At 36.0% G+C, this 26,112-nt stretch overlaps 1 protein-coding gene across 1 annotated transcript; it reads left to right on the forward strand.

The window, feature by feature from the left end:
- Positions 1–1,630: 1,630 nt before the first annotated feature.
- LOC114652135 (cytochrome P450 1A1) lies at positions 1,631–25,072 on the forward strand. The gene is made up of 7 exons (XM_028802350.2): positions 1,631–1,704; positions 7,147–7,957; positions 16,803–16,926; positions 19,615–19,704; positions 19,838–19,961; positions 23,510–23,596; positions 24,132–25,072. Exons 1-7 carry the CDS (start codon positions 1,694–1,696, stop codon positions 24,412–24,414), a joined length of 1,530 nt encoding a protein of 509 aa, XP_028658183.1. The 5' UTR covers positions 1,631–1,693; the 3' UTR covers positions 24,415–25,072.
- Positions 25,073–26,112: the final 1,040 nt, after the last annotated feature.

Genomic DNA, 26,112 nt, shown 5'->3' on the forward strand with positions numbered 1-26,112 from the left:
AAGATCTATGCGCCTAAACCCACTTTTAACAACAGTAATTTCCATCCATCCATCCATTATCCAACCCGCTATATCCTAACTACAGAGTCATGGGGGTCTGCCAGAGACAATCCCAGCTAACACAGGGCGCAAGGCAGGAAACAAACCCCGGGCAGGGCGCCAGCCCACCACAGGGCACACACACACCGCAGGACACACACAAACACACCCACACACCAAGCACAATTTAGGATCGCCAGTCCACCTAACCTGCATGTCTTTGGACTGTGGGAGGAAATCGGAGCACCCGGAGGAAACCCACACAGACACGGGGAGAATATACAAATTCCACGCAGGTAGAACACGGGTCTCCTAACTGTGAGGCAGCAGCGCTACCACTGCGTCACCGTGCCGCCCCAGTAATTTCCAGCTACATTTTAATCATTTTAATCACTTTTATAGCATCACAAGCTTCAGGTACCCTCCATAAGTATCCTTGTCTTTCCTGTGTCTTTAAGGGTTTAAATATTTTTTAGAAAACATTTTAGCATTGGTTTGGTACACTGAATTCATCTTACATCTCAAAGAATTAGATCAGAAGTAATGGCTGTGGGTACGGAGTGTAATAGTGCCCTGTCAAGGGTGGTGTCCTGCCTTGCACTCTACAATCCTTTGTTGGAGTAAGTCACGCAACATAATATCACATAACATTTCAGACCCACTTAATCCAGTTTTGGGAATGGAGTTGACAACTTTATGTATAGATTTTTAAAAAGCAATTCTATTTTTTGGTATTTGGAATTGGTATGGTTTTATAGGAAAGTGTATCTGTTCACACTGGACTAATATACCTGGAACATTTTATCTAATTTGTCTGTTCTTTGACTTGGAGATTGCCATGTATTAAAAATATAAACTTTGCTTATGAAATACCTTTAAAACATAAAAACTATTATTGTGTTAATGTTTTACACATAAAGTTTATACATATTTGCTGCCTCCCTGCTAAATTAGCAAATTTAACTTTTCCTTGTTAATCGCTCAAGTGTAAGATGTCATGGCAGAGTAGAGCTTCGATGAGAATGTTTAAATATTTTGCACCCTTTAAAGGATGCAGATATTGTATTATTATTATTAGAATTTGGTTGACGCCTTTGTCCAAGGCGTCTTAAAACATTTGCTATACATTAGGTTACATTTCTTTTGTTTTTTCAGATGGAGCACAAACAAGTGAATTGACCTTCTCTCTCATTGTCGGTAGTTTGATGTGCATACGATGATCTGTGGCCTTCTGCCTCAGTGGCGCACATTTCAAGTAAGCCAAGTTAAGGTGTCCCGTTCACACACTTTCAAAGCAGGAATGCCACATCTAGCGTGCTTTATAATGTCGAGGGAATTGTATGCCGTGGAGAGGTGGGACTCTGTAAATGATTTGACCATAAACGGCAGCACATCAAAGACAGTTGCTAGCAAATCCTTCTCAGTTTTTATCCGTTGACAAGATGATGCAGCCAATACTGTTCATCGCACCCCCTTTGTGGGAGCTGGAGCCAATCTCAGCATAATCGGTGACAAGCGGTAGCGAACACACACACAAACACGCCCACATTCATGACTAAAGGAACGCCCATTGTCTTGTAAGAATTGCGGAGTTCCTTAACGGTGGGTGCAAGTCGGTCTTTGCGCTGCCTTCTGTTTCGTCTCCCCATTGCATATGAGGGATAGGTAAGTATTAACACATATGGTATTAACCCTGGATTTTTAATAAAGTTTATGCTTTGTTTAATATTTTTTGTAACTAACAACATAGAGTAGTGCATAAACGCAGACCACGGTTCTGTGTGGGTCTTATTCAAAGGGCAACACATGTGAAAATATACATTTAAAGCACAAAAGTACTTTAAAATTTAAATCACAAAATGGAAAACAAGTAAAACTGGTTTGACGAATATTAGTACTACTGTACATCTAAACTCGCAATGATACGCCCATTATGCATTCTATATTAGCTTTAATTAGCATAGTTTTCCTTTGTTGTTATATTGTGATTACTTCACACAAAACAGACGTGAACTGTAATCTTGTACAAAATCTGCCCCGCGGTGCCTTACGTGTCGTCAACCCTGCTTACTTCACTGTAGGAGTGTGACAATTTTATATGGCAGCAGGTTGAAGACTCGGCGTTCCACGCCCCCAGTGTGAAAGCCTGCAACTGAAAAATTCTACTTCCGGCGACGAGCACAACTTGCCATGTTAAAAGTACTGCCATAGATAGGGTGCCAGTCCATTAAAGATCCCATGTCCGGAAACATACATTACGAGGAGCTCAAACAGTGGCATTGCACTTGCGTGGGATTCCACCCCCTGTGTTTGGATCCATAAATCAGCAGCGCAAACTACTGTGCTACAATTTCTGAAGGTCTAAAGGCGATTCTTTAAAAGAAGTAATAATGGAAGATACTTTTAAGCTGCTCATTCCACTATATTTGTTGTAGTTGTTTTCTAAGTGAAAACTATTTTTTTAATTGCTTTCTGGCATGAAAATCGAAAACTCCAAATATTTGCTTAGACACATTATTAAGAACATTAAGTGAACTGTAGGAATTATGTACAAGAATGCAAACAATCAATCGATCCTTACATCTTTCCATTATCACCCTCATTTAGTGCACTGGAGGTTTCCGGCGACAGAGCACAATGCAAGTCTCATAACACACAGAGCACCGAGCGCACGGCTGAAACCAGCTAAAATCAGCAAAGTAATTGTTCGGTTTGCGTAATTCCAACTGTGTGTCACATGTTACGGAACAAACTAAGTTCAAAATTTAAAGCTAAGCACGTGTAAATTATTACATTTTTACACTGATTTTTTTTTATGTTTCAATGACTTATCATAAAATGTTTGTTAAGAGTATTCTGATTATGCTTTATCCAATACTCGTACTGCTTTTGTCAAACCAGCTTTTTGTTTATTTATTGATTGATTTATTAATATTATTCATTTACAAGGAAGGTTAAAGAAGATGAATAATTAGCATCCGTTAAGCCTCCAATTGTTTCAATTTAACAAGAAAAAAAAAAAATTTGAATTTTAGGCAGGCCTGTTTCTTGAAACATTTTCGCAGGAATCTTATTCCCTTTTTGAATGATCCATTTATGTGTTTGTAACATAACATGGCATTATGGTTACCAAACAGGCGCCTTGAGCATCGGAAAGGCACTACAGTATATAAAATGCATTATTATTATTATTATTTTATTAATAGATGTACTGAATTATTTTTGTATAATTTAGCCAACATCTAGTAACAGATTAACATTTGTGTAATTATATAATGATTTTAAAACAGAAATGATAAAATGAATAATAAAACAGAATAATCAAAATAGTTTAAAAGTGCATTGGTTATGAATACATCATATGTATTTTAACAATGTATAAAAATTGGTAATTGAAAATAAAACAACTTAAATTTAAAAATACTTTAAATATGTACTAGGGGGCTTTGCCCCCTGCTCGCTCCGCTCGCCAACCCCCGTATTTGGTTTTCCAGATACACACTTTGAAGATTTTTTTTTTCTTTGAATTGTTGCTATTTCATTAGTTTCACTTTTATTTCAGAACTTCTGTAAAAACAATATTTGTAATCTTGCGAGTCCCAATATGCTGAATCTTTTTAATGAGGTCAGGATAGGTTTCTCTGTTTGGAATTTCAGCACAGACAAAACGATCTACATCATCAGCATTTAATAATTTTTTTTTTTTACAAAGTAAAAAAGTAAGTAGAGTTCTGCATTGGACTCCTGTCTGTAAAGTCATGCTATTTTCCTCTCACAGTTCCAAAAGTACATGGGGTTACCAAGGTGATACCCCAGCTTTTGTCTAGGTTTTTGTACAAGGGCTAGACAGAACGTTTTTGACTCCTGGTGTAAATTTAGGTTTTTAAATAAGCAGACAGATAAATATATATACATTAACAAAGTAACCAATAAATGCATGCGCGGTAAACTCCGTTTTTGGAATTCTCAAGATTCTTTATTTGTCACATGCATAGTTATAAAGGACAACACGCAGTGAAATGCATCCTGATCCGCGTATCAAAAACTGTGCAAAGTTAGAAGAATATCAGTTAGATTAACAAAAAGTCACAGATAGAAAGATAACAATACAGTAATCCCTCCTCCATCGCGGGGGTTGTGTTCCAGAGCCACCCGCGAAATAAGAAAATCCGCGAAGTAGAAACCATATGTTTATATGGTTATTTTTAGATTGTCATGCTTGGGTCACAGATTTGCACAGAAACACAGGAGGTTGTAGAGAGACAGGAACGTTATTCAAACACTGCAAACAAACATTTGTCTCTTTTTCAAAAGTTTAAACTGTGCTCCATGACAAGACAGAGATGACAGTTCTGTCTCACAATTAAAAGAATACAAACATATCTTCCTCTTCAAAGGAAACTGAGAGGAAAGCAAACAAATCAATAGGGCTGTTTGGCTTTTAAGTATGCGAAGCACCGCCGGTACAAAGCTGTTGAAGGCGGCAGCTCACACCCCCTCCGTCAGGAGCAGGGAGAGAGAGAGAGAGACAGAGAAAAACAAAGTCAAAAATCAATACGTGCCCTTTGAGCTTTTAAGTATGCGAAGCACCGTGCAGCATGTCGCTTTACGAAGCAGCTGCACACAGAAGGTAGTAACGTGAAGATAATCTTTCAGCATTTTTAGACGAGCGTCCGTATCGTCTAGGTGTGCAAACAGCCCCCCTGCTCACACCCCCTACGTCAGGATCACAGATAGTCAGCGCAAGAGAGAGAGAGAGAAAGTAAGTTGGGTAGCTTCTCAGCCATCTGCCAATAGCGTCCCTTGTATGAAATCAACTGGGCAAACGAACTGAGGAAGCATGTACCAGAAATTAAAAGACCCATTGTCCTCAGAAATCCACGAACCAGCAAAAAATCCGCGATATATATTTAAATATGCTTACATATAAAATCTGCAAAAGAGTGAAGCCGCGAAAGGCGAAGCGCAATATAGCGAGGGATCACTGTATAGTAGAACATAATAAATAAGTAAAATTATGTGAATAAAGTAGAATTAAGTGTTAAGGTGCAATAGTGTAGTAATTATTGTGCAAAACCAAAGTTAGACTGATGCATAGTTAAATGAGGCAGTTTGTTTGTTTGCGCTACTGCGATCTTTACTTTTTTATATTTTCTAATTTTCCTACTTTCATATCCTTTAACTTTCTCCACATGTGTATAGCCCCAAGGTTTTTTTTTTTTTTGAGCCTTTATAATTTCCCTGGTTTCATAGTCTCTAACCTGCTCTGCATGTGTTTAGCGTCAACGTTTGTAAACGTCTCTATGAAGTTCTACTTTGTCTTTTACTCACTGTCATTTAATTCTGAGCCGGATTGGACGTGCTTTTTTTTCAATTCCACTTGTTCCGGGCTGATAATTACTTTCCTTATTTTCTGAATTTGCACCTCGATTATTCTTTTTTGCTCTTTTTTCTGTCCAACGCATTTGAGTCTCTTTTCTCCACGCTTCTTCGTTTAATCGTCGATGTTTCATTTCTACCCTATTCATTTCATTTCTACCCTATTCATTTCTACCGTACTGACCTTATACACTTTATATGCACTGAGAGCCCTGGAGCTGTGTGTACTGCATGACTGCCTTTACACTACTGATTTATTTTTTTTTGATATTGCTTGTAAGTAGGGTGTGTCTTGCAAGATTCTCGTTCTATGTTCCCGTGAGACGCACCGTGGCAGGTCTCTTTCGTCTTGCGGGTCTTTAAATTATCTTCCGAGAAAGATCACATATTGTAGACTATCAGGACAGGGGACAGGATTTCTTTTTATAATAGATAGATATAGATTTCAACTAACATTGAAAGGTATGATTTTTTTCTTGCCAACGTAATGGGTTTCTATTAAATAAAATTCATTAATGTGTTTTAATTTGTTCATGTTTATTATGTTGCTGGAGAGTTGGTAATGTGCCAGTTGGTCAGACATGAAAATAAGAATTTCATTGCATTCTGTGCATACATTTGACAATACTACTATCTAGTCTGCTGTTTTTGAATCTAATAGTCTAATACACTATTAACATTTGTTTCAAGTTATCCTATAGACTGCACCATGGTGATTATTATTTCATATCTTAAATCATGTGGGTATGTTAAAAATATATTTTTTGACCAATGTTCAATGAAGTGTAATGTCACCCACAGACTAATGTTATTCATCCAACATACTGTATTATATAAACCTGCTTTGTCTGAGTTTACATTTTTAGTAGCACTGAGTGAAAGGCAGAAACCAACCCTGGATAGCTGTCGAACATGCAGCTAAGCTAAGTTTACTGTCATGTGTACATAGTACAATGAAATTCTTACTTGCATGTCTTCTCAGAGCAGTTGACAATAATACAATATCAACAGAAGTCACAGACATACACTCAAAATATACTTAGTGCACAACACATACAGTATATAATAATATACAATATATGTTTGCACATTTTCCATTCATACAGTATAATTTACACTGTGTGTTATGTTATAATATTTGTTTGTAAGATTGGCTCTTTGGTGACTTTACAACTTCTGGATAGAAACCTTTGTATCTGCTTGTGTGAGTGCTGAAGTTCCTGTACTGTGTCAGAAGGAAGGCAACTGTGCAGGATGGCAAAGGTCTTTTAAATAAGGCAGCAAGTGTTGTGTATGTCCTGAATAGAAAATATCTTGGATGTGGGGGCAACTAGAGTACCTTGAAAAAAATTCATCCAAGCATGGTGAGAATTGAAAAACTGCACATGTGCAGTGATGGGGCTGGAAGTTTCATCGAACTGAGTCTCCTAGAGTAGCTGGTACAAAATGTTTAGGATTCAAAATATGCTGAACTAAAAAGTTAACTTCACTTTGTAAAATTTTGGCCAAGTTAATGATACTAACCCAACATTCTTCCGTATCACTGTATTCATTTAATGTTGAATGCAAAGTTATATATAAAAGGTGCATGATGAAAACATTAATTAAACTCTGATGTTATAAGCTTGTGCAAATCAGATGATAACATGTCTCTTCCCAGTACTGTTCTGTTGTAAATCATCTTTCTATATATTGGTGCTAGTTTAATCTATTTTCTTTGTTTTACAGGCTCACAAAAAGCACAATGTTTTACATTTCGGAAGTCACTGTTGGCTTCATAACATTTCTGTTTTTATTTTTGTTTCTGAAACAACAAAGAAATCGCATAAAGCTTCCAGGACCATGGGGCTTGCCAATGATTGGAAATATCCTGCAGCTTGGAACACTACCCCATTTAACTCTTGCAAAGATGAGAAAATGTTATGGTAATGTGTTTCAAATACACATTGGTACAAAGTCAGTTGTAGTAGTGAGTGGCTATGAAATGATTAAAACAGTGCTTGTAACGCAAGGAAAATGTTTTGCCAATCGCCCAGATTTTTACTCCCTGTCCCTAATAGGAAATGGAGAGAGTTTTACATTTAGCCTAAAGTATGGGGAATCATGGAAACTTCTAAGAAAAATATTAGGAAATGCTTTAAGGTCTTTTTCACAGGAAAAAGCTAAAAATTCTACTTTCTCATGTCTGCTAGAAGAGCATGCATCCGCAGAAGCTGTAGAATTGGCAAAGGACTTTGATAACTACTCAAAGGACAACAGCTACTTCAATGGTAGGGGTTTGATTAGCTGTGCAGTGGCTAATGTTGTGTGTGCCATATGCTTTGGCAAAAGATATGAACATGATGATAAGGATTTCCATAGCCTCATTGAAATCAACAATGAGCTTCAAACTGCATCAGGTTCAGTGAGTCTGTTAGATTTTATTCCCATTTTACGTTACTTTCCTTCAGCAACATTAAAAGCTGTCCACAAGTTTATTTCTGGCTTAAACAACTACTTTGAAAGATCAATTCAAGAACATTATGATACATATAATGTGGTAAGTAATAGTTTAAAATGTTTTTGTTTTAAAATGTCGGTGTGCAGCTGTATTTAAGCAAATAAACCAAGTTTATTAGATTTTAGCATACTTTGACATTTTAGGAATGTAAATTAAATATGAAGATAGTACTTATTAATTAAATGTTATATAATATTGTTCATACTGTAGTAGCAGTAGTGCTAATATTGACACATGTACAGTGATATTCTTACTTGTATGTCTGACCAGCTGTCAACAGGGCACCACTTGCTGATGCCATGAAAAACAAGTAAGTATTAATATCCATAACTTTTCTTGTGTGTTTTGTATACTACATGCATTTATACTGTATGTATATGTACATACGGCATAAAGCATGTAATTTTTTTTATAGCATTAGAGAGCAATACAAATATAAACATCTTTTCATATTTCTTTACATTAATATAAACTGGACTGTAGTGCAGTGCTGTGGTGCAGTTGTTAGAGCTTCTGTCTCATTGCTCTAGAGACCTAGGCTAGAATGTCTACTCACTCACCGTGTGCAATTTAAACATTTTTCATGCCTGAATATTTGTAGACTTTCTCCAGGCATTCCTGCTTCCATCTGTATTATAAAAGCTCTAAATTGGCCCCTTGTGATTATTGGTGTCTTGTGATGGGTTAGTCCCATCCATGATTGATCCCTGATCTTTTCTCATTTCCTCTAATGTATGCCTCAGCATCTGGAAAACCCCTGCTGAATAAATTTAGTTTATTTGTACCGAAAAGCCAAGCAAAATGACACCTTTTATTGGCTAACTAGAAAGATTACAATATGCAAGCTTTCGAGGCAACTCAGGCCCCTTCTTCAGGCAAGATGTAATCTTTACATCTTGCCTGAAGAAGGGGCCTGAGTTGCCTCGAAAGCTTGCATATTGTAATCTTTCTAGTTAGCCAATAAAAGGTGTCATTTTGCTTGGCTTTTCTCTACATTCATAATGGCTAACACGGTACAACACCCTAGTACTACGTTTATTTGTACCCAAAGAAAACACTCAAGTACAAAGGGGGGACATGCAAACTTCATACAGACATTGACAAAGGCTGAGGATCAAAGCCAGGTTACTTCACTGCACTACTATGCTGTTACATACTTACTGCATCAGGTCTTTGTTTACATTTATTTAATTGTAATGTTTTATCCCCAAAGCAAATAACACATTCACCTAATGGTAACATGTGACCTTTAAAGAAAATTTCATTTATTCACAACTAAGCAGAAGATATGTGCATATTGATGGGTATTTTTCTCATTTGAGTCAGCCTTAAGACATGGATGTTTATTTCTGTATTCTGCACACAAATCCTGGCTTGCCATAACAAATGTAATTTATTTAGGAATATTTAAAGTTTCTCAGTAAATAAACATTTTAATGAACAAAACCTCCACATATTATTTATTTTTGTAGTTTTTCCTTCCTGGATTATTAAAAAAAAGACTTTGTTTCCTGTAGTCTGTAATTCTGTAGTTTGATTACATGTACTGTTAACAAAACATGTAACATTTTTGCAACATTGAAAGAAAGTAAATTAATATTTTATTATAAAAGTTGTTGCACAACAGTTGTTGACTTACTCATTCTGTTTGGCATTTCTTGAAGTAGCCATATTCATAGAATCGGTCACATATAATTTCTTTTAGTGCTAAAACTTCCTCCAAGTGTTATTTCAGTTTAGGAATGTTTATTGGAGGAGCCTTTTGGCAGAGAGGTGAAAATCTGGTCAAAAGAAAAGCAATTCAAAGCCATTAACACGATGTAACCCTTCCTGGATGAGCAAGGACAGTGAGGCAGAGAAAAATATGTTGTAAAGTGGTCATAAATACACTTGGAGATGGCAAAGTGTGTATCAAGTAATGTTTCCAAGTAACATTTAATAATTTCAGACATGTAGTTCATAGCCATTACAGTAATGAATGTTAAATTATAAAATATTCCCAAATGAACAAAACAGTGGTGGTGTAAGAATGTGAACACCATAGTCAAAGCCAACAGCATTATTCACTCTGTATTAAGTATGTTATTAGATTTGCAGGTGTGTAGATAGCAAAGTGCCACATTCTGGCGGTCATATATTGGACCTGATCTGCACTTCTGGACTATCTGTTGCCAACATTTACAGCACTGATTTGGGACTCTCTTGACCATAAAGCAGTATTTTTCACTGTCTCATTACCTATCCCACCTCTTACCTGTAAATGACAAATTTCTTACAGAAACCTTAAAAATATCTGTCCCTCTATCCTTTCTGGATCCATTTCTGATCTTTTACTGTCTGCACCTATTCCATCAACACTAGATAGTTTTGTTGACCATTATAACTCAGCCCTTCACTCAGCATTAGATAAAACAGCTCCTTTAAAACATAAGGAGGTTTCCTTTAAGCGCTCAGCTCCTTGGTATAACTCAGAATTGCGATCTATGAAAGCAGCTGGCCGACGCCTTGAGAGAATGTCACGTAAGACTGGCCTCACCGTGCACATCCAGGCTTTCTCTGACCACCAAAGAGCTTACAGAGAAGCACTAACTTCTGCCAAGAACACCCATTATGGCAGAATAATAGAAAGTGGCCATGATAACCCAAGGGTTTTGTTCTCTGTAGTTAATAAACTACTCGAACCCGCATCTGGTCCAACTACTTCTTCTACTGAAGTCTGTGAGGAATTCCTCCACTTTTTCCGTAACAAAATTAAAGATCTAAATAATTCAACTAACATAAATATATCATCTGTTTATATCTCTCCCTGTTTTCCCACTCCATCCAGCTCCTTCTCTAAGTTCTCACCAATCACTTCTGCGTTTGTTAATAACCTGCTTTGTAAGATGAGGCCGACTACTTGTGTACTGGACCCCATCCCCACCACACTACTTAAATCCTGCCTTCATGCCATAATCCCGACTGTTACAACAATAATAAACTCATCCCTTGACACTGGCTCCGTGCCGCTCACTTTTAAAATTGCTTCTGTAACCCCAATGTTAAAAAAGTCTGGCCTTGATGCTGACAGTCTTAACAATTTCCGGCCTATTTCCCACTTACCTTTCCTGTCAAAAGTTCTTGAGCGTGTTGTAGCTTCCCAACTCACCAATTACCTAACCTCTAATAATTTGATGGAACCCTTTCAGTCTGGATTCAGGGTGCGGCACAGCTGTGAAACTGCTCTGCTACGGGTAACCAATGATTTGCTTATGGCAGCAGACTCTGGACAAACTAGCATATTAATTCTGTTAGACCTCAGTGCAGCATTTGACACAGTCAGACATGACATCCTACTGTCCAGAATGGAGAACATGCTGGGTATCTCTTTCACTGCCCTCCAGTGGTTCAAGTCCTATCTGACTGATAGGCAAGAGTTTGTTAGTCTTGGCAACAGCAGATCCAACTCCGTGCCAGTCACACAAGGAGTCCCTCAGGGCTCTGTCCTTGGTCCTCTGCTTTTCTGTATTTATATGCTTCCCCTTGGCCATATTATCCGTAGTTATGGATTGGGTTATCATTTTTATGCAGATGATACCCAGCTCTACTTCAATGTTAAAAGTGGAACTTCATCAGAGCTTTCTCAGCTCACAACCTGCCTTAGTGAAATTAAAACCTGGATGGAGCAGAACTCTTTAAAATTAAATTGCAATAAAACTGAACTCCTGCAAATTGGGACTAAAATGCAACTTAATAAAATGAGCTCCTTCCCAGTCCATCTTGGCAGTGATCTCATCAGACCTGCCTCTACTGTAAAAAATCTTGGTGTCATTTTTGATTCCTCCCTCACTTATTCCACCCACATAAATCACATTAAGAAACTTTCTTACTTTCATCTCCGTAACATATCCCGTGTTCGCTCCTTCCTCTCCTTCTGTAATGCTGAGAAACTTGTCCATGTTTTTATCACATCCCGCATCGATTATTGTAATTCCCTACTGGCAGGTGCCCCTTCTAATCTTATATCACAGCTCCAGCTTATTCAAAACTCAGCTGCAAGAGTCCTTACTCGAACCAGCAGCAGCAAGCACATCACACCCATCCTGCTCCGTCTTCACTGGCTCCCTGTGTCCTACAGAATCGAATATAAAATCCTACTAATAACCTACAAAGCTTTAAATAGCCTCACACCAAACTACATCAGTGACCTCCTCCATCACTATGTGCCTGCCCGCCCACTAAGGTCCTCTGATTCTGGTAATCTTGTTGTGCCCCTCACTAATCTACACTCTATGGGTGACAGGGCCTTCAGCTGTATAGCGCCCAGACTCTGGAATGACCTACCAAAATTAATCAGGTCAGCTGACTCCATGAATTCTTTTAAAAAAACAACTCAAAACTCATCTGTTCAGGAAGGCTTTTAGCTCTACTTGACTTTATTACCTTTCTCTCAGTTTACTTCTCTGTCAAGATGCCAATGTAACCTGTATGTGTGTGCTAGACCATCAATTATGTTGTCTGTTTTTTTTCAGAATTTACTGTCTTAATCTTCTTTATTTATTTATCTGGTTTGTACAATGCTATATACTGTATATTCTGCCGTTCTTTATTATATTCTGTAAGTGCCTTGAGCATGGGAAAGGCGCTATATAAATAAAATGTATTATTATTATTATTACATGTATTTTAAGCAAATAAAGTAGATAACTACTGTATAACACATGGTAGTAGGACTAGTTGAGTACTAGAGCAAGATATTTTATATAAATTATACGAGCATATGTTTAAAAAATCAAAATGTATGTATGGCTTGTTTGTTCTGTTGGCATTCTCTATGCATTTATGTGTCTGTTAATTATCTTGATAGTTCTTTTCCCTGAGTGATACAATAAAAAAGGACCCTTTCACAGCTTCTGTTGTAACCTGTGTTATTGAACTGTAATTGTATCATTCTGTGTTAATTTTATGATTCTCATTATATAACAAATGGAGGTTAACATTATATTTAGACAACAATGGAAGCAACAGATTTGTTCCCTGAAATGTATAGGATGCATAAGAAACATATATAAAGAATATGATACAAGTTAACAATAGTTTAACCTTATTAAATGTGGAGTAAGGCAACAAGTTTCCTTTTTAGCAGTCTTGTTCATTTGTTGTATTAAACTATTAGCTAATGAACTTACAAGTAATAAAAAAATGTATGCATAGAAGTACCATTAGTAATCGTTAGGTGGTAAATATATTATTACTGTATGTTTGGCTTGCAGCCCATGAATGTATACATAAGTGTCTAAGGCCCCGTCCACACTAATGCATTTTCATTTAAAAACGCATACATGACTGAAAGCGAAGACTTTTAAAAACATTCTCCAGAATTGTATACGTCTAAATATGTAGCATTAGCATTTCGGTGTGGATTTGTGTAAACAAGATTTCTGAAAACTATACTCTAGTATAGTTTTAGTATATAGTATATAGTCTAAAGTTCTGATTGTTTCATGCTTATTTTGTTGTCTCTCCCTGATTGGATTGTGCTCATTAAAACTGCTCCTTCCTTGATTGGTCACATTTCAAGGAAGAAAACATCTTCCACAACAGCAGGGAAAAATAGTTTCTTTCCTTGGTAATTATTATACTTCTTACATATATGCATCAAAATCGCATTTATAAAGTTTGAATGCTGCATACAGTACATGTATAAAAAGCTAGTTACTTACCAGGTGTTGCAGTTTTGTGATAAATTCAGTGGCAGGTGGTCTTACTGTTTGTAGTGTCCTGGATTTTAAATTTATTTTACTTTTTGCCTGCACAAACAAGATGAGCTTAATTTTACAAGGACAGTTAGCATCAAAAGTGTCTTCTCTTCCTGAGTTGTACCAATAATCAGTTGTTTAGTAAAGAGTTGTGCTTTTCAATTGTGTTGCGATTATACTCGTACGTTTGTAAGTGCTGGTGATAAGTAAATACTTATATAGAGACTCCTATAGAATATTGTGAGACATGTTAAGGCTCCATTGTCTATGCAAGGATATTTTTGTAAGTAAAGATAACATATTCTCCGTTGTCTATTTAAGGATATCTATGTATGAATGTGAAGGGAGTTCTAAGTAGAATATTGTGAGGTGACTGACTGTGATGAGTGGGCTGTGGCCCAGGGTGAGTTTTTAAATAAATAATTGTGTGTGGTCCTTCAGTTGATTGTGGGTGTGTGCAGGCACGCGTCGCTCTGAGGTTAATTTGGGTACTTCACTGTTTGCACAGCATACATGTGTGGAGGCAGGAGGATTGGTTGAGAACCTCAATTATACTGCGCATGTAGTCACTTGTCACCCCTGCACCAAATTAAAGAAGTTAGTTAAAAGGAATCTGCACAGGAAAGAGATGGGAGAAAGACAAGGAACAGAAAATAATCAAAAAGAGGCTCGGAGGTTAAAGGACAGAGAGGACAGGAGCGAGTGAGTAGGTGTGACAAGGAGGAAGCAGGGCAGACAGGAACATGAGCCCTGGGAAAGAAGCGTGTGGCCAGTGCTCAAGGGAGCTGAGGTTTGCTCCTGTTGAGCTTGGGAGCAGGAGCAACATGATTACTGCAGAGGGACTCCCAGGGAAGGCCGGGGAATGTCAGCTGGAGTCAAAGGGGTGGAGACTCGGCGGCACCTCGTGGAATGCCATGGGGGGGAGGCGGGTAGGTGACAAGGACATGAGCGGTTTGGAAGGTTGCCTGTGTCTGTTGGCTGACATCTCTCCATGCTGCAAGATCCGAGTAGGATAAGCCGGACAGACATCAGTTTTGAAGGGGTGTACCAGGGCTCAGGGATTTTAAAGGACAGCTTCCTGCATGTTTTTTTAACCTTGTTTTATGGAATATTTATTGACTGTTTTAAACCTCCATGTTCACTTTGACTTTTAAAGGTTTTTTTTTTTTTTTTTGGAGTTTTGACCTGTTAATTTGGATTGATTTTAAATAAAAGCACTAGTCAGTTTATGCAACTACCTCTTGGTTGGATGTTTGTGTCCTCATCTGCCTGGCTCATCTCAACTAAGGTATTCATGGTGATGGGTTTTATAGGCTTCCAAACAAGAGTGGGAGCATGAAGCTAACCATTACAATGACTGGCTTTCACCTGAGACTTTGTATATAGGATTCCTATGTGTACGTATATCTGTATGTGTGATAATCTTAAAGTATGAGAGTAGACCAACCTAGAAGGACTTGGGAAGTCCTACAGAAACCCATGATAATACACTGTTATACTGAAAAATTCAGAGCCCTGTGAAAATTTGATTGTAAGTAACTCAGTTGACAGCCTCAAATCTCCTATTCACTAAGAAAGAGTTCATTCCACAGCAAAATTAATAACAAATTCTTTAACAAAATGGATGGGTGTACAATGCAGCCGAGCTCACAATATTACAGGACAGAAAGAGACACAAAAGCACAATGCGGTAAAGCAAAGATATAGATGTATTTATTTATTTCCTCTGTTTAGTTAGCTTTACAAGTGTTGTTTGGGACAAGTTGCGCTCTGATTGCTGTGGACTGCTTATAATCAATCAACTCACGAATGAACATGGAGCTAAAAACATATTTTTTTCAAGTGTTACTTTAACATTGGTTTTTATTTAATGACAAGAACACTGTTGCCAATTCTGAAGACTGCTACTTTCAACTGTAGTCAGCACATTAATGTGACATGGGAGTAATTTGCTCTGGCTCTTTAAAAAAAATTTTTTCTTTTTCTATATTGTGAACATGTTATCACAGTCCTGCTGATAGTTTTGAAAGGGCATAAAGCGAAGAGGAAACTGATTTTAACAGGGCTCTAAATTTTTGACAGCACAGCCCCTTCAAGAAGTTTGCCGCTGATGTGCCTTTGCCCATTGTAGGTGAAGCTCTTCATCATAAGTGTTTTCTGTTGATTCAGTATGAACAGGGATCCATTTGAAAACAATGTAAAATCTCCATTATGGACGGAGACTTGTTTTTGTTTAAAAAAGTAGCACTGCTGATGTAGCTGAAGGATTTATTTAGAAGATAAACAAACAAAAAAAAAAGTTTGTTGGGGTGGAGGGATACTAGATTAGGTAGATATGATTAAACCTTTTAATTTATTATTTGCATGAAATATTGGAAAATGTATGGCAGCATATAACCTGAAAAAAATAAACAAACCCAAAGATGTATGGTGGAAGACAGTGTATGAATTGTTACTGTTCATGCACTGATAAAAGCATGAGGGACAAAAGAAAAATTGCAAACATGCATCAATAAAAGAGCACCATGAAAAATGCAGAGGAAAAATGTGTGCAGCCAGTCAAGTATTGCTGTACTCTGCATGTTATAATGCCATGAACACAACTTGCAAAATAATTCATATAACACGCAAACAAACACCTTGCACAGCTGGAGTGACAACACACAACCGTGTAAATTATAGAGAAACTATCCTGCACTATTTATGTGCAATCTAAATTCTAAACTAGGGGCCAGCTTAATAAGTGTGAATATGGTATAAATTGTACCTTGCTTATGAGTACCTTCAAGGTTTTGAATGGCCATACATTCGTAAGGTATCATTGAATGGGATCATAAATTAAAGGCATTAGTATGAAGACTGAGGAAGGCAATAAAAAAAATGAAAATATTGTGCTTTGGGTTTAAATCCCTGTCTCTAAGACACCCAGTATTATTTGTGGTCAGTAAATGGAAAGGGAAATGCCCACTTTTGATATATCATACACTGAAACTGAAGACTACTGTACTGCTAGTTTTCTTAAAACTTTAAACACTATTTTGAACTTTCCATATATTTTAGGAACATATGCTGTATAATTAGAATTTCATTACTTGGCCTGTTTATGTTTGGAATATTTCAAATGATTTTTGTTTTTCTTTCTTTAGAACCATATTCGAGATATAACTGATGCCCTAATTAATTTATGTCAAACAAGAGACCCAACAGGGAAGACTGCGTGTGTAACTAATAAACAAATCATAAATACTGTGCAAGACATATTTGGTGCTGGTAAGAATTACATTTTAAAATTTGAATGTAAAAAGCATCATATGTATACCATTTAAGCATAAGGTGCAATATTAAGGTCTTTTTGATTCAACCCTTTTCTAATTGTTTGTATTTACATTTTTATTGCACTGTGGGATATTGATACTGTGCAACTGCCTCTGAGTGTAAGGCCTGGTCACTGTCTGTGTAGAGTTAACTTGTGGCTCTTAAGTGACTAATTATGCACGGGAATGTGTGTGTGCTTATGCCCTCTGACAATCTGACACACCATCTTTTGGCATGTGCAAATGAATAAGAGCCTAGACATCGGACATGGTATTTAGAATAAATGTATATGACAAAAAGTGGAGTTACGTTGTCCGTGAGTATAAAGTACTACTTTGTTAACCCTGCCCCTGAAGCTTCCTTAAAAAAGTTGTAAGTCTTTTGAAAAGAAGTTGATCGATAATATCATTGTATGTTTTTTATTATTGATTTTGCAGTGGAGTGAACTAAATTTGTGAAAAGTTAAAAAGTAAATATAACGGCATAATGTAAAAACAAAATATGACAATTCATGGAAATAAGCACACAATCTGACACATTTTTTTATAATCCGACCACAAGAAATAACAGGCATGTTATAAAACAAAAGCATGCTTTTCTAAAGAACAACCTGTTCTTTACTTCTAGGTAGTAACTGAAGCATAATGTAAAAAACAACCAAAGGCAGCAGCTTCGTAATTTCTATATGCCGTATCTATGCCTATACCCAATGTGCTGGATTGTATTGTACCTCGGCTGCAGTCTGAGGGTTAGTTATGAGGGTCAAGGGGTAACTGTAAAGGGTACACGTGGTATAACCCAGTAGCCATGTCAGTAGCCATCCACCACTAAAATCCTAGTGTCTTTTCTTTAGACACACTGCTGAATTGGCTTAGTTGAATATATTGTAGATACTCACAGGGCACGTTGCCAGAATATCTGTAAAAAGTCCTTAGTGACTGCAAAATCACTTGTATGTTTAATACAGAGAACCTGTATGCTAATTGTACCGAGGCTCCAACAGACTGGGTGTATGAATGGGTATCTGTTACAACCCATTGGTTAAGGTAAATAATATGTTAGTGTTCAGTTCATGAGTAGTTGTTCAGAGACACAGACACAAAATTCAGTGAATCTTCTTCTGGGTAGGGTTCTTCTGGTTTTCTTTATTGCAGTCAAGCTGAAAATGCTTTTTATGAGTGATTGTATTGGTCACTACAGAAGACACTAATCAGGGTTCTGAAAAGAACCCTTCAGCTGAATGAGACTAGCAGCACACATTTTAAAGATACTTGATTGCTAAGTGTTCATTCAGTGACAGTTGAGCTACAGAAGCCTTTAATCTAAAATTTGGTAGCCTTTGCTCTGAAACCAAATGCATAGTGTATTACAGTTTTTTCAGTTACAAAGGAAAAACAAAGACCTAGCATTTCTGGAACCAAGAAACTCTTAATGTACGAGTTTCACAGTCTGAGGAAGAATTTTACTTTTCAATCCTGTTCCTCTTTACTATAATGTGAACACAATATCAGGGACAAATTGCAGAGCACAAAACATTGCACAAAGTATGACACCTTCTGTCAGGCCCACTCAAGGTACAGTATACTGTACATACATTAAACATCAGAGTGAAAAATGAGTATAGTAAACACAAAATTTTATCAGCACATACAGTATTTTAAAAATGTTTAAAGCAGAAACATCCTGTCTTTACAGTCAGATAAAACAAAGTGTAACCTTTTGGGCAAAAATCCAGTTACAGTGACTATAAAATGTTCTCACCCCCTTGGATGTTTTTACATTTTATTCTTATACAGCACTGGATCACTGTGGATTTAATCTGGCTTTTTGATGTTGGTCAATAGAAGAAGGCAGTTAAAGCAAAGAGATCTAAATTAATTACAAATGTAAAACAATAAATAATTGAGTTAAGTTAAATCATTGTAATCATTTGGTTTAAGCAGAGCCCTTTACCACTGTGTGTGATGTTTTATAGGAGCTAGAAATGGTCATATTTTCAAAGTTAGTTTCTTTGAAAAATTTAAATTAGATGCAGTGAACTTGGTGATTGCTATGTTTTCCTTTGATCGATTGCTACCAGAGATTCTGCCTTGCATCCACTGTTGCCAGAATTTTCTCTGGATACATAGAACTCTAAAATTGAAAAAAAAAAGCTTCAGAATATTGTTGGTTGATTTTGATATTATTAACCTACTGATAAGAATATTTATGGTTGAAGTTGCAAATTATTTATTTTTAAGGAAACAATATATAGAGGAGTGGAGAGTTTAGATATCGTAATTCCTCAAATTTAGGAACTGTCACAAGGCAATAGCTATTAAACTGAAGATCATTGCTTATTAACAATTTATCGTTTTTACATACTGGATTAGTGTTCTCTACATTCTGTACCATATTTATCAGCAAAAGTATTTTTTGAAACAAGTTTGTTCTTCTCTGAAAGTTACCTACTTTGCTTTCCATAACTACAGTAATTGTTATAAACATATCATATTTTGCAGCCTAGGCTTCTAAATGAATGCTGACTTCATTCATGATAAACACTAGCAACAAATGAAAAATGAAAAACAGCTGTCAGTCATAGTGGCGTCTTTTTATTTAATGTTTTGTTACACCTGTTTATTTTATATTTTTGTTGCACAGGTATTGATACAGTACCTACCGCTCTTGAATGGAGCATTCTTTATTTGATTACTTATCCAGAAATTCAACCAAGAATACAAGAAGAAATAGGTAATAAATTAGTTTGTTGATGAAACGACACAAATAATCATAAAATAAAAAGAAATGCATAATTGTTATATCTTGCTCTAATTGTGTTAACATTCAAAGTACAGAATGAATAATTTTGTTCTTGTTGAAACAGATACCTATATTGGATTTTCTAAACTGCCCAGATTTGAAGACCGACATTCCATGCATTTCACTGAAGCATTTATCAATGAAGTTTTTAGACATTCTTCATTTGTACCATTTACAGTTCCTCACTGGTAAGTTTTGCAGAGTTCTATATGTACAGTATATATACAGTCGCAGGGCACATTCCTAAAATGCCTAAATGTTTAAGTACTGTAGATATATTTGTATGTTTATAATAAATAATATGTGTTAATATATTGAAAACCAGTGATTCGGTAACAGATTACTGGAAGTACTCATGCCTGCCTTTCTTAGTGCAGAGTGACATCTTAAGTATTGTAAATGTAAGGTGGATAGGAAGTTTTTAGTTGTATAATAAAGTTAAGAGAGAGGTTGGGACCAGGCGCTGATAGCGTGTTGCCATCCCCACCACACGATGAACCACCTGGATTGGGACCAAAGTGCATCAGGTGACACCTCAGCACCACACTTTGGAAAAGTGTGAGGTTTTTTACAGTGGCTGATGTGCCAGTCATGCCACCAACCCCCATGTTTTCCCTGTAAGTTGGAGGACCCGCTTGCAGATTAATGTTATACCCAAGACAAAGCAATTGCAGGTTAAGGGCTTTGCTCAGGGGCCTAGCAGAGTAGAGTCATTCTGGTGTTTATGGGATTTCCTAGAGAGATCCCTAGCCTCAGAACCACCACTCCACCCTAGTACAGTTAAGAAAGATTTAAAATATTTTAGAAGACAATAATCATTAAAGTGAAAATTATACTGAAATATATTCTGAATGCAACGCTACAAAAGACACCAGGTAATTATTATAATGTTATACACTTTAAAATGTGGTGAAGCAACCAGGTATTTTCCTGATATCTGACAAATTCTCCAATTAATTTATAAGACACTCTCCATTCAGGAGTAAAGTTGTTGTTGTACAGTAGATATGAAAGTAAAATTCTGCAAAATAATAAATGCCGTAAGCTGTTGACATTAATAAACAATGCATCTAGGTAAAATTAAACAAAAATAATGAAACTGTGATATGTTTTCATGCTTTTGTTTTGCAGCAAATTTATTTCTTCAGTGCTATAAATGATTTATCACTGCTATAATGAAATTGCAGAAAAAGATAAAAACATGCACATATGAATTATTATTCTCACTGCATTGATTGGCCACTTTACTAGGGAAACTTCAAAAGCAAGATAGTGCCCTATTAGTCACAGCAGGCATTCAGCAAGGTTTTTGAAAGAGGAGGACACAAATACCAGCCCATGTTGACTCTATTGTGTTTCATAGATTTATCATGTTATAGGTTTGTGGTTCTCTACTCTGATTAGCTTGTTCTAACTCATCGCACTTAAGTTCTGCTGCACAGTTACATTGAACTCTTCTGACTGGCAGCACTGTTGCATCACACAATTTTCATTGTTTTATTCTTGAAAACATTCCAGGACATCCTCAGGCTTGTGGCATTGTGCATTTTGGCACCTAAAAAGTCCTTTCACATACAAGAGCAATGCAGTGCAATGCACTAATTAATTTCTGACCACAACACAGCTATTGATTTAATGCATTTTGAGTGGCAGCCCATTCTCCATACATAGGTAGCAAAATGGATCTGATATTTCCGGGTTTCTTTTAATCCTGAAATCATGTCAAAGTTGTCATTCCTAAGAGGTCATTTAACTTCGGCCAACCAACTCTAAAATCACTGATATCATAAAACAGGAGCTATATAGAAAGGCACATAAAATATATTGTTCAGTAAGTAAGCTTGTGGAAAAGTCCCAAAAGCTTAGTGAACACCTAATGCAAGATTTTTTAACTGTTATAAGAAGGTGCCTTTAATAAACATTTGTGCATATTATAGTCTGCGCTTTATATGTGAGGTTCATTTTAAAGCTGATTGACTGAAGCTGAATGCTTCTCCTGCAACAACAGCTATGAAGCTGTTTCAGGAACAAAAGAAACCCCACATTATCAGATTGGCCCCAATAGCCCGATTTTGTATAGAAACCTCAGCAAGATTGCTGTTTCTGATACACAAGCAGACATGGTTTGGTGCCCACTAACTTAAAAAAAATACTTATTCTTACAATATTGTACCTGGAAAACAGATTATTTATCAGTTCAGTGCTTCCATCAAAAATAATTGATATAGCTGGATGAATAAAAATAAATCAGACCTGCAGTGCACAAGTACAAAGTGACTCACTACAAGAAATGTCAATGTTACGAATAACATAACAGATCTGCTTTTTGGGCCACATGAGGCATTGATATTTGTTACTATAGACTGCTTCCACATTCTTATTAAAAGTGACTTACAGTTGAGTTTATGATTGCCCCAAAATATTCACAAATTTAGATGGGTCTGCTTGTCTTTTAAGATTGTTAATTTTAGAAGAAACACCACTCACAAGAGACAATCATTTTAAATATTTATTGATTTATGTTGATTAAAACATACAAAGAACAGAATTAAAAAAATACTATTCAGATTTCTTTAATACAGTTTATAATACGCAGAAGAAAACAAATGTCTTTCAGCAGTTTGTTCAAAAATCTGAACATGTTTGCCGTTTCACATTTATTGTAATACTCTTTAACACTACTGAAAAGGCAGGGATAAAGAAAAACAAATTTGATTTAGACTGTAGTGTGCTATTCAGAGAAATGTAGGCAAAATCAACAATGATGTGCTAAGAAGCCCCTCTGGGGGTCTTTTCTCCCCATTACTATCAGGCAATTCAATGCTTCCTCCTGCTGTAATTGTTAAGTTCATTATGAAATGTCAGCTCACCATACATTTACTTATTTCTTAATTGATTTATTGATTGATTGGCTGTTTTTTTTTTGTCCTGTGAATCTGTTTCCTTGTTATTTTTATACTTTTGCTGCTGTAAACATCTGAATTTCCCCATGGTATTAGAAAAGTTTATCTAATATGAAATGCCATCAATGTTGTAAGCGCCACCTGGTGGATATTTTAAGTGAGCATAGCCATTTCTACATTGATTTTTCTCAGAATAAAGCCATGCCAGAATCTATACAAACATGAGGAATTTAAATAACTACATCTGTGCTAAGCCTTTTTGAACTTGCTTCAAATTTGTAAATGTTTTTTTATGATACAATGTATTTCTAATATGTTTTTTAATCTGTTAATTCTGGTGTGCTGTGGAACAATTTGTCTTCTACAACAAACGTCATTGTTAGTTCAAATGAATTTTTGTTGAAGACTTTACTGCACTACATGAATAAACTTTAAATCCTATTTACAGTCCATTCTTTAATCATTTATGCCATCTTATGTGTGGCGTTTATGATTACACCTCATTGTACATGTAAAGTAGACAGTACTCTATTAATTATATACAGTATCTATTTTTATATTCATATGGTGAATTATTTACGGTCATTTTTTATTTCTTTTTAAAATTGTGTATTCATGTTGCATTCTGAATAAGTAAATATTTTTAAAATATTACCCTACTATGAAAAATTACTTGAACGTTTTTATACCTGGTCAAATTTTGTTACAAGATTCTTTCACTGACTGGTGGCTAGAAATTTACAAATAAACTGACAGTTGAATTTAAGAATTAAATCTGTTTCACATGTATTTCTTCAGTGTTTTCTATTCTTTTGTACTTTTTTGTTTTACAGTACAACTGCAGACACATTTCTAAATGGATATTTGATTCCAAAAGACACTTGTATCTTTGTCAACATGTATCAAGTGAATCATGATCGGTAGGTGTAAAGATAAAGTGCAGCTGTTTTTATTTGTAAAACATTTTCTTCTTATTTTCAGTTTCATGTTTGTATTTATACTTTTATGTTTTTAAGATATTCTGCTTGGTGTAAGATGCAAAACATAATAGGATATTTTTAATAACTATTTTATTAACAAGATTTACATCTTTTCAATAAATACATAATTACTAATTTATTCACTAAATAACTGACGATATGTACTGTATACTTTTTTCAATAAGTTATTAGCATCTTACAGTAGCTGATTATATCTGTTCTAAAGTTAATTAAAGAAACATATATTCAGAAATAATTAAATATGTCTAATGTACTGAGCTATATGATGTAATACACTGTATTTTATTAACAAGGTTTACATCTTTTCAGTAAATACATAATTAGCAGGTTCGGAATATGGATTCATAGATGGTATTTATCATACTCCTGCGTAGTGGCCAAATTTGTTGTAACATTAATTAACCGGATGTTTTGTAATGAAATCCATTGTTAATTTGTTTTCTGTTTATTGTAGAGACTTGTGGAAAAACCCAGAATTATTTATGCCTGAAAGATTTTTGGATGAACTGGGACAACTGAACAAGGAAGCTGTTGAAAAACTGTTGTTGTTTGGAATGGGAGTTAGAAAATGTATGGGTGAACAAATAGCTAGAAATAAAATATTTGTTTTTCTCACAACGATACTGCAACAAGTAACACTTCAAAAAAGGCTTGATGATAAAATTTGCCTTACACCACATTATGGGTTGGCAATGAAGCCAGCACCATTCTGTTTCAGAGCTGTATCTCGAATTTAGTAAAGTCATGAGCCATAACTTCACTTATAAGAATGTTGAGCCAACGCTTTTACTGACGACAAAAATGTGATTATATTTTTGAATCTTTACTATATTATTGATTTGTAGTTTTGACACATATCTTCTTTGCCAAGAAGTGTGTTCCCTGACTTTTAAAAATATTTATTACTTTGAATATTTCTGCTGCCACATAGACATATTGGACATTTATACTATATAAAGTATCACTGTTTTTTTAATAAACATACATTTTTGATTTAAATAAATGTGTGTTTTGAGCAATTCCACGCCAAACTTTTTCTTTCAGATATATTCTTATAAATGGTGTGTACTGTACACCTTTTACTTCTTGGCTAGTGAATGTCTAGAATATCTGTTGAGTTATGATATTTACAAAGATATGAACATAGTACAATAGTTTATAGCAACAAAGAGTGACAAATTTGACACGCTGTGTTTATTATTTGATTTAATGTTCAATTTTACACTAATTCAAGTAGAGATTTATGGTATAACTTAAAATGTAAGTTCAACCCTTCTTGACAGATGGGTTTGTTATTACTGGCAAGGCTTGTTTCAATACCAGACACCCTTTTTACCTTTTGTATTAAAATTCACAAAAAATCTAACTGATTTTACCACCTTTTAACAGGTTTGAACATGGTATAGTATTTTAAATTATTAAAAATGAAAAATACAGACACATATATTTTAACATATATATATATATTTATACAGTGGAACCTCGAGATACGATCACCTCTGTATACGAGAAATTCAAAATACGAGGAAAGTATGAGCGAAAAATTCAGATCTAAATGCGAGCATTGGCTCGCGTAACGAGCCACGAGCCAGGCTGTGGGTATAGCTCGCGGCTTAGCGAGGGGGCGTGGTAGCAGTTGCGAGCCGCGATCTGCGGTGTCTGCGTTTCTCACTTAAGTGCACAGGTGGGAAACTGCCCACATCCATGATTGTTCCTGTGGCTGATGGGCTGCAGCTGCCATGTCCTCCCCGCATATATAGAGAAGCACGAGCCGGTTAAGGGGGAGAAGAAGTAAAAGAAAAGAGAGGAGAGAGAGCGCAGGCAGGCAGGGAGAGCGAGTGCAGGCTCGCGTGTAGCTGGACAGTGAGCTGAACAGGCGAGCCAAACAGCTGAAGCAGGACGGTGTAGAGAAGGTCAGATGCATTAAGAGTGTCTCGCCTGTTGCAGAGCCCGCAGGTGAGACGCTAACAGAGAAGCAGCACCGGGGATTGTCATCTGTTTTTTAAAGATTGCATCCTTTTGACGTTTTAACCTCGTGTTAAAGGATTGTTATTCTTGTGTATTTTAAACCTCCACTTCACAACTGTTTTAAGGATTATTTATTTAAAGATTTATTGAATGCTCTACTGCACTTTGGACACCTGTTTTGATTCTTTTAATAATCAGTTATATTATTTACCAGTATTATTTATTAAAGGTAGACTACAGGTATAATAATAAAGGTATAATTTATCAGTGTTATTTGTTAGGAAAATTGATTTTTATGTTTGGGGTGCGGAACGGATTAACTGGATTTCCATTATTTTCAATGGGGAAGTTTGTTCTAGATACGAGAAATTCGCTATACAAGCTCAGTGCTGGAACGAATTAAACTCGTATCTAGAGGTTCCACTGTATTTAGCTAGCATATGACAGTATTGTTTTCACCATTTCTT

This window comes from Erpetoichthys calabaricus, chromosome 5 (genome assembly GCF_900747795.2).
Source record: "Erpetoichthys calabaricus chromosome 5, fErpCal1.3, whole genome shotgun sequence".
Taxonomy (NCBI): Eukaryota; Metazoa; Chordata; class Cladistia; order Polypteriformes; family Polypteridae; genus Erpetoichthys; species Erpetoichthys calabaricus.